Source organism: Hemitrygon akajei, chromosome 19 (assembly GCF_048418815.1).
Source record: "Hemitrygon akajei chromosome 19, sHemAka1.3, whole genome shotgun sequence".
NCBI lineage: Eukaryota > Metazoa > Chordata > Chondrichthyes > Myliobatiformes > Dasyatidae > Hemitrygon > Hemitrygon akajei.
In genome coordinates this window covers 60,576,947-60,589,343 of record NC_133142.1, presented here as the reverse complement: position 1 = coordinate 60,589,343, position 12,397 = coordinate 60,576,947, and the positions used below count along the sequence as shown (strand labels likewise).

At 41.0% G+C, this 12,397-nt stretch overlaps 1 protein-coding gene across 8 annotated transcripts in view; it reads right to left on the bottom strand.

The window, feature by feature from the left end:
• Positions 1-12,397, bottom strand: part of cacna2d2a (calcium channel, voltage-dependent, alpha 2/delta subunit 2a) — a 904,752-nt gene that overhangs the window by 27,592 nt on the left and 864,763 nt on the right. The window contains exon 33 of one of the 8 annotated variants that reach the window (XM_073072600.1): positions 8,946-9,189. The exons of the other annotated variants lie outside the window; for them this stretch is intronic. Within the exon in view, the coding sequence (XP_072928701.1) occupies positions 9,166-9,189 (24 nt within the window). The 3' untranslated portion in view covers positions 8,946-9,165. Of the gene's footprint in view, positions 1-8,945; positions 9,190-12,397 lie in introns of those variants that run through there. 8 annotated transcript variants of the gene reach the window in all.

The window sequence follows — 12,397 nt, the reverse complement described above, 5'->3', positions numbered from 1 at the left end:
TGGCTAATGAAGATGCAAAAATCTCTGCCAGGGCCCCAGCAAACTCCTCTTTTGCTTCCCATAACAACCTGAGAGAGATCTCACTAAGATCTGGGAATTTATCCAAGACATCTAACACCTCTCTTTTCCTAATACAGGCATGTTCCAGATTATCTACCATAGTGCCAACCTCAACCTCACCACCCCCCACTCTTGTACTCATTATCCTCCACATTCTTCACCTCGGTGAACACAGACAAAAAGTATTTTATTTTATTTAGAGATACAGTGCAGATCAGGTCCTGTATTCATTCAGGATGTTGTCCACATCTCCTGGCTCCATATATAGATTTACCCTTCTTCTTCCTTATATATTTATAGAATGTCTTGCAATTCTCCTTAATCTTACTTGCCAAGGACATTTCATAGTTGCTATTTGTCCTCCAAATTCAATTCTTACAATTTCTCCTGCTCTCTCAGTATTCCTCAAGATACTTTCTTAATTCCTGTTACATTAGCCATCTAAATGCTTCCCCTTTCCCTTTAATATCATTTGTTATCTAAAATTCACTAATCTTGTCACCTTTGTCTTTCGTCACTGTTGGCTCTGAACTCTGACTGACTCTCTTTTAAAACACTCCCATTTGTTTTTTTTTCTGCATGCATCTACTCTCAGTCTAATTTCACTAGGTCCTTTCTTGTGCTATTGAAATCAGGGTTCCCCTTGTTTAAGACCTTGAGAACCAACCTTAATACCTTTCATAACTGCTGTGAATCCTTCTGAATTATGTTACTGTTCCAAAAGCATTCTTCCACTGACACTTCCACCTCTTGACCAGTTCCATTTCCTAAGGCAAGGTCGAGTACTGCCACTGGCTGATTATGCTTACTAGATATTGTCTTTAAAATCTTCCACTGACATATTTAACTCTGCCCCATCTAAGATGCTTGCACTAAAGTAATCCAAAAGAAAATTAAAATCCCCACTACTGTAATTCTCCTGCCCTTACATTTTTCTGCAATTTACTTTCATTATCTGTTCCTCTAATTCCCACTGGAGCCCTCTCGTATAACACACATGTAGCTTTTATGGATGTTTCCCTAGATATTGTCTCTAAGTATTGGTGTAATTTCATCATTGCAACCAACAGCTGATCCATGCTCTAAGCTCATCTGATTTACCTGAGCATTACAGTAAATCAGTTGAACCTGCCAGCCTTCCCATATCCCTTAACCTGCCTGTGTCCTGGGCTTGCTTGATTTATCCTCCATGTGCTTCTTCCCACTGCCTCACTGCTCCTGTGCTTCCCAACTCCCTGCCAAATTAGTTTAAAGCTTACCATGTAGTGTGAGCTAACTTCCCTCTAGGGGTTTTGCTGCCCCTCAGTTTAGGTGTAACCCCTATCTCCCGTGAATAGTTTCCAGCTGCCCCAGAAGCGATCCCAATTTTCCAAGAACCTAAAGTCCTCCATCCTATGCTAGTTCTTTGGACAAGCACCTGTCCTATTCTCTTTTTTCTACTCTCATTAGCATACTGTATAGCATAGGGAGTAATCTCAAGATTCTACTCCTAGAGATCCTGCTTTTTAGTTTTCTGCTAAATTCTCTCTGCAGGACCTTATCTCACTTTCTACCTGCATCATTGGGACCAACATTATCATAACCTCTGACTGTTCTCCCTGCCCACTTTGAGTCATCCCTTGACCTTGGCACTAGGGAGACAACAGATCATTCTGGAGTCTTGATCTGAGCCACAGAAACACCTGTCCCCACCATGATCACTCGCCCAGACTCCTCTTTCCCACTCTATGGATCAGAACCAACTGCTGCTTTCCTCTGGGAGATCAACAGTATCCAGCATGCTCTACCTGTAACCACAGAGAACTCCTGTATGACCTGCCTACCATCAGTGTCCTTCCTGCTGGCCACCCAGCCATGCTTTCTCTGTCTCTGCAGACTGAGTGGCTCACTCAATGTGCTGCCTATCACAGTATCAGCATTGTGCATACTCCACAGTCAGTCCAGCTCCATGTGGTCAGACAGGACACAGTTCCTGCAGGTGGAGTCAATGGGGACTCTGGGAATATCCCTGATCTCCTACATCTCACAGTAGGAAGAGGTCACCACCCACACTTCCATATCCTTTATCTCCAGTAACCTTCTATAACAGAAGAAAAGAAGAACCTTACTTAGTCACTGCTCACCCTCTGCACTGAAACCAACACTCTAACCTCAGCAGCAGAACTTTGACCCCACCCCACACACACACCTGTCTCTCACTATATGCCTCTTGATTGCTGACAATCCTGCACGGTCTCTAATCCTAGTGCCATGTCTTTGCCTTATCTCACTTCCATGTGCTCTCAGGCTACACCACCAATCACTATTCTTTTGCCCCAGTGCCATTTTCCTCCATTAATCTACACACCTTAACTTCCTTAATCTCTGAAAGTCTGTCATCCCTATTAATGAATATTGTTGCAGAGTCTTGGCCTCTGAATCCCTCAGTAAGTTGACAGCTCCAATCGTTCACAATCTCTGAATGAATAAGCTTCTTCTCAGAAGACAATTGAGAAGACTGGTAGAGTGGGTGTGCATATAATGGATGAAATGTAATGAAAGAAAGATTATTTCTCCCTCCTAGTCCCAATCTGACATGCTGGTTCATGGCCTTCACTATCAGGTTGGAGGAGCAGCACCTCCAACCCAACGGCAGGAACGTTGATGTCTCTTACTTCTCGTAATTTCCTCACCCTCCCTGATTATCTTTTCCCATTCCCCATTCTTGCTCATTTCTTACCCCTTCTCTTCTCATCACCTCCTTCCCTTTCTCCATGGTCCACTCTCCTTCTCCTATCAGATTGCCTCTACTTCCACCCTTTACCTTTTTCACCTATCATCCCCAGCTTCTCACTTCATTCCCTCCCCCACCCACCTTCTCTTTCACTTGATTTCATCTATCACCAGCCAGCTTGTGCTCCTTTCCCTCCTTCAACCTTCTTATTCTGGCATCTTCCCCCTTCCTTTCCAGTCCTGCTGAAGGGTCTCAGCTTGAAATGTGAACTATTCATAGATGCTGCCTGACTTGCTGAGTATCACCGGCATTTTGTGTATTGATTGGATTTCTAGCATCTGCGGAATATCTTGTGTAGATGATATACTTTGTTAGGTATAAATGTTTGTATAATGAGGTAACATTTCAAAGGGGCTGGAATCCTGGACATTGATATGGAAACACTGAGATGGTTTGAAAAGTGAAATAAACAAAGCTGACAAGGTCCTGGACTTTATACTGCCTATTATGTTACAACTCTGGTTACTCTGCTGCAGGAGGGATGTGATGGCTCCCTAGAGAGTGTAGTAAAGCTTTTACAGAATAGTCTAGGGGTTAGAGCAGTGGTCCCCAACCACTGGGTTAGAGGGTTCTGTTGATTGGATTAGCCAGAGGAACCAGAACTTTTTCACCTCAGAGTTAGACAAAGATCACAGCCGATTTGATGTAAAGAGAAAAGCATTCATGCAAAGGGATCTTGGCCCAAAACGTTGACAATACTCTTTTCCATTGATGCTGCCCGGCCTGCTGAGTTCCTCCATTTTGTGTGTGTTGCTTGCAAAAGGAATAAAGTGTTTCCATTGGTAAAATGCTGAGCACCAGAGTGATGTCCTGGACCCTTTCTATCATTTCATCAAGTGTTTCATATAATAAATGTCATTTCTATCTTATTCAGAGGAGGTTCACAAAAATGACCCCATGAATGAAAGGGTTAATGTACGAGGAACAATTGATGGCTCTGGGCCTGTATTCACTGGAGTTTAGAAGAATGAGGAAGTATATCATTGAGACATTGAATATCAAAAAGCTCGGATAAAGCGGATGTGGAGAAGATATTTTTATAGTGGGGGTGTCGAGGACCAGAAGGTAGTGTTATAATAGAGGGACTTCCATTCAGAACACAGATTAGAAGGAATTTCTTTACCCAGAGGGTGGTGAATCTGTGGAATTCATTGCCACAGCCAGCAGTGGAAGCCAAGTCATTGGGTATATGTAAAATGGAGGTTGATAGATTCTTTATTAATAAAGTTGACAAAGGTTTCCAGAAGAAGCCAGGAGAATGGGTTTGAGAGAGATAAGAAATCAGCCATGATGGAATGTGGCACAGACTCAATGGGCCGAATGGCCTAATTCTGCTCCTATGTCTTATGGTCTGATGGTTTTATTTGCAGACACATCAAGCAGCAGGTTACAAGTCAGGAGTGCGGCAGAGCATTCTATAACCATATAACAATTACAGCATGGAAACAGGCCATCTCAGCCCTTCTAGTCCATGCCAAACGCTTACTCTCACCTAGTCCCACCGACCAGCACTCAGCCCATAACCCTCCATTCCTTTCCTGTCCATATACCTATCCAATTTTTTTTAAATGACAAAATCGAACCTGCATCTACCACTTCTACTGGAAGCTCGTTCCACACAGCTACCACTCTCTGGGTAAAGATGTTCCCCCTCGTGTTACCCCTAAACTTTTGCCCCCTAACTCTCAACTCATGTCCTCTTGTTTGAATCTCCCTACTCTCAATGGAAAAAGCCTATCCACGTCAACTCTATCTATCCCCCTCATATTTTTAAATACCTCTATCAAGTCCCCCCTCAACCTTCTACGCTCCAAAGAATTAAGACCTAACTTGTTCAACCTTTCTCTGTAACTTAGGTGCTGAAACCCAGGTAACATTCTAGTAAATCTCCTCTGTACTCTCTCTATTTTGTTGACATCTTTCCTATAATTCGGTGACCAGAACTGTACACAATGCTCCAAATTTGGCCTCACCAATGCCTTGTTCAATTTTAACATTGCATCCCAACTCCTATACTCAATGCTCTGATTTATAAAGATCAGCATACCAAAAGATTTCTTCACCATCTGATCCACATGAGATTCCACCTTCAGGGAACTATGCACCATTATTCCTAGATCACTCTGTTCTACTGCATTCCTCAATGCCCTACCATTTACCATGTATGTCCTATTCTGATTAGTCCTACCAAAAGTAGCACCTCACACTTATCAGCATTAAACTCCATCTGCCATCTTTCAGCCCATTCTTCTAACTGGCCTAAATCTCTGCAAGCTTTGAAAACCTACTTCATTATCCACAACGCCACCTATCTTAGTATCATCTGCATACTCACTAATCCAATTTACCACCCCATCATCCAGATCATTAATATATATGACAAACAACATTGGACCCAGTACAGATCCCTGAAGCACACCACTAGTCACCGGTCTCCAACCTGACAAACAGTTATCCACCACTACTCTCTTGGCATTTCCCATCCAGCCACTGTTGAATCCATTTTACTACTTCAATATTAATACCTAACGATTGAACCTTCCTCACTAACCTTCCGTGTGGAACTTGTCAAAGGCCTTACTGAAGTCCATATAGACAACATCCACTGCTTTATCCTCATCAACTTTCCTAGTAACCTCTTCAAAAAATTCAATAAGATTTGTCAAACATGACCTTCCACGCACAAATCAATGTTGACAGTTCCTAATCAGACCCTGTCTATCCAGATAATTATATATACCATCTCTAAGAATACTTTACATTAATTTATCTACCACTGACATCAAACTTACAGGCTGATACTTGCTAGGTTTACTTTTAGAACCTTTTTAAAACAATGGAACTACATAAGCAATACACCAATCCTCCGGCACCATCCCCGTCTCTAATGACATTTGAAATATTTCTGTCAGAGCCCCTGCTATTTGTACACTAACTTCCCTCAAGGTCCTAGGGAATATCCTGTCAGGACCCAGAGATTTATCCACTTTTATATTCTTTAAAAGCGCCAGTACTTCCTCTTTTTTAATCATCATAGTTTCCTTAACTACTCTACTTGTTTCCCTTACCTTACACAATTCAATATCCTTCTCCTTAGTGAATACCGAAGAAAAGAAATTGTTCAAAATCTACCCCATGTCTTTTGGCTCCACACATAGCTGTCCACTCTGATTCTCTAAGGGACCAATTTTATCCCTCACTATCCTTTTGTTATTAATATAACTGTAGAAACCCTTTGGATTTATTTTCACCTTACTTGCCAAAGCAACCTCATATCTTCTTTTAGCTTTTCTAATTTCTTTCTTAAGATTCTTTTTACATTCTCCATGTGCTTGGATGAGCGCAGTGCCAACTATTCTTAAATCTTGTAATCTCGATCCAGGATCATGACCCCACTTGATTGGCACCTCCTTTGCCACCAGCACACAATGACTGATGGTGGTGCACTGCAGTCATTCTCCCATGTCTCCAAACCTGCAGAATCTGCCCCTCAGAAAGACAATGGCAACAGATCATTACCTCCTCCTAAGAACTGCACGCACATTGGTTTGCCATTATTTGTAATGTGCTACATGAATTAGACATTAATTAGGTGTAAGCTGAGTTAGACTTACACTGAGCGGTCATCTAATTAGGCACAGTATACCAGTACATCTGCTCATTAATGCAAATATCTAATCACCCAATCTTGTGGCAGCAACTCAATGCATTAAAGCATGCAGACATGGTCAAGAGGTTCACTTGTTGTTGAAAACAAACATAAGATTGGGGAAGAAATTAGATCTAAGTGACTTTGACTGTGGAATGATTGTTGGTGCCAAATGGGGTGGTTTGAGTATCTGAAAAATTACTAATATCCTGGGATTTTCACACACAACAGTCTCTAGAGTTTACAAAGAATGATACGAAAAAGCAAAAAAAATCCATTGAGTGGCAGTTCTGTGAGTGAAAACACCTTGTTAATGAGAGAGGTCAGAGGAGAATGGCCAGACTGGTTCAAGCTGACAGGAAACCAATAGTAACTTATATAACTGTGTTGCAACAGTTGTGGGCAGAAGTGCACCTCTGAACATACCAAACTGCAGCAGAAGACCACGAACATACACTCATGTAGGAAGTACCTAATAAAGTGGCCACTTAATGTTGGTCTGTTACTGCATAATACTGAGATATGTTGCTGGAGGGCACCATTTTCTCCCTGAATAAACACTGTGGGATTGGTCTATCATTGCATAAGACAGATAGAGTATTGTTGACACGGGTCTGTCAATGCACTTTGTACAGTACATGCAGGAATTGGTCTGATCAGAATCAGTCCTTAGTGTTATGTTGTGATAGACCTAAATGCATGATGCAGTGGGTCTGTCACTGTCTAACATTGGGGTATAGTGGTGTGTGCAGGCTTATCATGGTACACAAAAATAACATACAACACTGGAAGCACTTAGCAGTTCAGGCAGTATCTGTAGAAAGGAAAGCAGAATTAACAATTAACAGTTATTGCTCAAGTTAAGCTCCTAAACCGTGGGAAATCTGATTTCACTAGCATAGGAGAGGACCTGGGGAAATAGATTGGAAGTAGATGCTTATGGGTAAGAGCATAACTGAATTGTAGGAGATTTTGGAAAGAGTTTCGAGTTAGTTTGTTTAAGTGAGATTGAGAGGAAAGATGGTAATACTGAATGGTTGATCAAGAAAAGAAATGAAGTACAAGGCAGATATACACAACTGGTTAAGGAATATACTTAGAACTGAGGGTGTAGCAGGGAAATTAAGGAATAGATAGTGTAGGAGAAAATTTAAGTAAGAAATTAAGAGGCTATTAATGGGCCACGAAATATTCTTGGCAAGTAAAATTAAGTGGAAATTACACAATATTCACTATCAGGATCATGAAGAGGGTTGTCAGGAACAAGGTGAGCAAAGGAGTAATCAATGGGTACAGCCATAGGATGCAGATGAGGTCCTAAATGAGTATTTCTCAACTGTGTTTGTCAGAAAAAAGTATATGGAAGAGTTCTGGAAGGGGTATATGAATGATGAGAGGCAGGTCAGTATTAAGAAAGAGAGTGTCTTAGATACTCTGGGACACATAATGATTGATATATCCCACATGAGATCTCCTGCAAGTTGCTACAGGAAGCATCTTCCTTCATCACAGGTTTGGTATCAGATGAATGAAGGATAGCTAATGCTGTTTCTTTACTTAACGAGGGTATCAGGAAGACGTAGAGCTTTACATCTCTAGTAGGGAAGTTATTGGAAAAAATGATAGGACTTATGTAAGGTGAAAAAGTGGCTGATTAGGTATAATTGTGGCTTTTTGTGGGGGGAAATCTATCACAGTAACTTGAGTTTTTGGGGAGGTAATTAAAATAATTGATAAAGGAAGGGTGGCAGTCATTGTCTCTATGGGTTTAGAAAGGCATTTAACACCATCTTGCATCATAGACTGATCCAAATGTCATGGTATATGGGATCCAAGGTGATCTGGCTAACTAAATCCAAAATTAGCTTGGTGATGCAAGGCAGAGGGTAGTGGTTAAAGGTTTCTTTTCTGGTTAGAAGCTGGTAACCAATGGTGTACCACAGGGGATGGCACTGGAATGCTATTGTTTGCGATCAATATTAATGACTTGAATGTGAATGTAGGAGGTGTGATCAGTTTGTGGATGACATGAAAATTGTGGATAGTGATAGTGTTGTAGATAGTGGTTGTCTAAGGCTATGGCAGGATATAGATTTGATGGAAAGTTACTTGGGTGTTGGCAGATTCAATTTAATCTCATCAGCTACAATGTGATGTACTTTGAAAAGTCAAAGAAGAGCAGGAAGTGTATTGTAAATGGTAGGGCACTAAGGACAGAGGGATTTTGGAGTTCAAATCAATTGTTCCCTGAAAGTAGCAGTGCATGTAGATAACGTGGTGAAGATACATGACAAACTTGCTTTCAGAAGTCAAAGCACAGAATATATAATTTGGACAGTAATATTGCAGCTTTACAACACACTGAAAACACTACTGAGACAATACTTGGAATATTGTGTGCTGTTCTGGTTGCCATATTATTTTGGTACTTTGTTTATTGTTGTCACACATACCAAGATACAATGAAAAGGTCTTGTTTGCTTGTCATTCCTAAATAAGTACATTGAAGTACTACAAAAAAAAAGAATACAAAATATAATGTTGCAGTTACAGAGAAAAGTGCAGTGCACTCAGATATTGCTGTCGTAAACCAAGAGCTCAAGTGTTTATCCTTAGTGAATGAGAGGTCTGTTTAACAGCAAGACAGCAAGTTGGTAGTTGTCCGTGAGCCTGGTGGCACATGTTAACAAGTTGCTGTATCTTCTGCCTGATGGAATAAGGGAGAAGAGAGAATGACCAGGGTGGAAGGAGACCTCAATTATGTTTGCTACCTTCCTCAGACAGTAGCAAGTGATCATATGAAGGATAAGTTTGTGCTGGACAGAATACATTAGAGAGTCGCCAGGACATTGCCTAGATTGGAGGACTTTAGTTGCTGGAGGAGCTTGAGTTGTTTTGCCTGAAGAGAAGGAGGCTGGGTGATGAACTGATAGAGGTTTATTGTATTAGGAATAGAGAGAAAAGAAAGTCAAAGAGGTAGAGATAGAGATAAAGGTATCATAAACATGTTCTGCACAAAATGGAAGATGTGAATTTACCTACTTTGGCAGAAATACTGAGCACTTTTAATTGGCATTATAGTTTTATGGACATAGTAGGCAGTGTTACTGTTCAGAGAGAAATGGATGTTCTTGTACAGATATCACTAAAGCTAAGTGTAGCATGCCATTAGGTAGTCAATTAGTATCTTTGTTTTCATTGCTGGACGACTTTGGGAGGGATGACTTACTCCATATATGTGGCCCTGGTGATATCACACTTGGACTATTGTACTGTGGTCTTTTTATCTGCTACAAGCATACTCAAGTGAAGATGTGCTGGATTAACTCTTGAAATGGCAGGTTAGGCATCTATTCTCCATAAGTTAGAAGAGTGTGAGGTTATCTCAATGAAATGTAAAAATTCTCAGAGGGTTGATAGGAGCCTAGAAATTGGACTCATGATCTCAAAATAATGGGTGGACCACTTAGAACTGAAATGAAGGAAACAAAACAATTCACTCAGATGGTGGTGAATCTTTGTAGATATTTACCCAGCAGAGTTATGGAGGGTCAGTCACTGTTGCTTTTAAAATAGAGTTCTATAGATTCTGAATATTAAAGGAACCAAGAGTATGGAGGTAGTGAAGAAAGTGGTGACTGAGATCAAAATTGAGCTATTTTATTGAATATTGGAGCAGTCTCAAACTAATTTATTTGGTTCTTCTGGTCTCTCCAAGGCCTCTGGTAGATCTTTACTTTATCTTTGTTTTATTTTGTTATTTTGTTGTCCCTGTCTCATTGGTCATTAGATTTTTTTGTTGTCCATAACAAAACGCTGACCAAAAGTCCATAAGATATAGAAGTAGAATTAGGCCATTTGGCCCATCAAGTCTGCTCCTCTGTTTCATCAGTTTTCCTCTCAGCCACAATCTCCTGCCTTCTCCCTATATCTTCATGCCCTGAACAATCAAGAATCCATCAACCTCTGCCTTAAATATACACAAAGACTTGGCCTCCACAGCTATCTGTGGCAAAGAATTCCACATATTCACCACCCTCTTGCTAAAGAAATTCCTCCTCAACTCCATTCTAAAAGGACGCCCCTCTATTCTGAGGCTGTGTCCTCTGGTCTTTGACTCTCCCATCATAGTAAATATCCTCTCACATCCACTCTATCAAGGCCTTTCACCATTCAATAGGGCACCTTTCTGTGTTAATCCCATTGCTCTGCACTTGATCCATAGCCTTCCATGCCGAAGTGATTTAAATCCTAATCTTGACACTTCAACGCTATTATTGACCAAGCTTCAACCACTCTGTCAGGCAGCGTGTTTCAGGCTCTCACCACTGTCTGGGTAAAGCACATCCCACTCAGATAACTTCTTCTATAGAGCTGGAACGTAACCTCCCTACTTCTCTATTCAGAAGCTCAACTGATGAAGGCTGGAATCCTGATGCCTTCCTAACTACTGTACACTGTCTACCTGCATTGCCAATTTAAAAAAATCCATGGATTCATACTCTGAACTACCTCTGTCTTCAGTACTCCCTAAGACTCTACTATTCATGGTGTCTGTCCTAGCCACATTGGTGCTCTCAAGATGCATCACCCCATGGTTATCTGGATTAAACTCCATCTGCCATTTTTAGCCAATTTCACAAACATCTCTGTTTGCTGCTTAAATCTACCACGCAATTAACGAGTACACTAATCTTAATGACATTTGCAAATTTACTAATTTTACCTCCCAAGACTACATATAAATCATTCAAATAAATTACAAATAGCAAGCATTCTAACACCAGTCCTTGTGAAACACCAACAGGCTCTGGCATTCGATCGTAAAAGTAATCATAGAACAATATAGAACACTACAGCACAGTACAGACCCTTCAGTTCAAAATGTTGCACTAACCTTATGTCAATCTAACACTTCCATCCTATGTAATGCTCCACTTTTCTATCATCCATATACCTATGTACAGTTTCTTAAATGTCCCTAATGTACCGGCCTCTACCCCAGCCCCGGAAGGGAATTCCACACACCCCCCACAACTCTTTGTGTAAAACATACCTCTGATATCCCCCTATACTCTCCCCCAATCACCTTAAAATTATGGCTTCTGGTATTAGTCATTTCCGTCCTTGGAAAAAGTCTCTGGCTATACCATCACCCTCCATCTCTCACTGCCAAGCCAAGTTTGGATCCAGTTTCCCTTCTTGCCCTGGATCACAAGGAACCTAACATTTTGAACCTGTCTCCCATGTGTGATCTCATTGAAGGCTTTAGTGAAGTCCACGTAATTTACATTCCCTGCCCTGCCATCATTAATACACTCCTCAGAGTCAATCAAATTACTCAGAGACAGGATCCATTTGCTCATGAAGGCAATCTGGTACTTACGTTTAGCACATATTTAAAAATCTAATCCAGAGTACCTGGACTCTTTTCTCTGGTCCTGAGGATTTATCCACCATCGAGCTGACAAGGCCATCGAGTACTTTCTATTTCTTTCTGCACTACATACTTACACCTACCCCTTGACTGAATCTTCCAAATACTCTCTGGAGTTCAGAAGAATGAGAGGGAATCTTATAGAAACATACAAAATTTTGAAAGATATAGATAAGATAGAAGTAGGAAAGTTGTTTCCATTGGTAGATGAGACTAGAACTAGGGGACATTGCCTCAAGCTTCAGGGGACAAGATTTAGGATGAATCTGTGGAATTCTCTGCCCAGGGAAGCAGTTGAGGCTTCTTCACTAAATATATTTAAGTTACAATTAGACAGATTTTACATAGTAGGGGAATTCAGGGTTAGAGCTGAGTTTACGGACAGATCAGCCATGATCTTATTGAATGGCGGGGCAGGCTCGATGGGCTGGATGGTCTACTTCTGCTCCTATTTCTTATGTTCTTAAATACAAAGTCT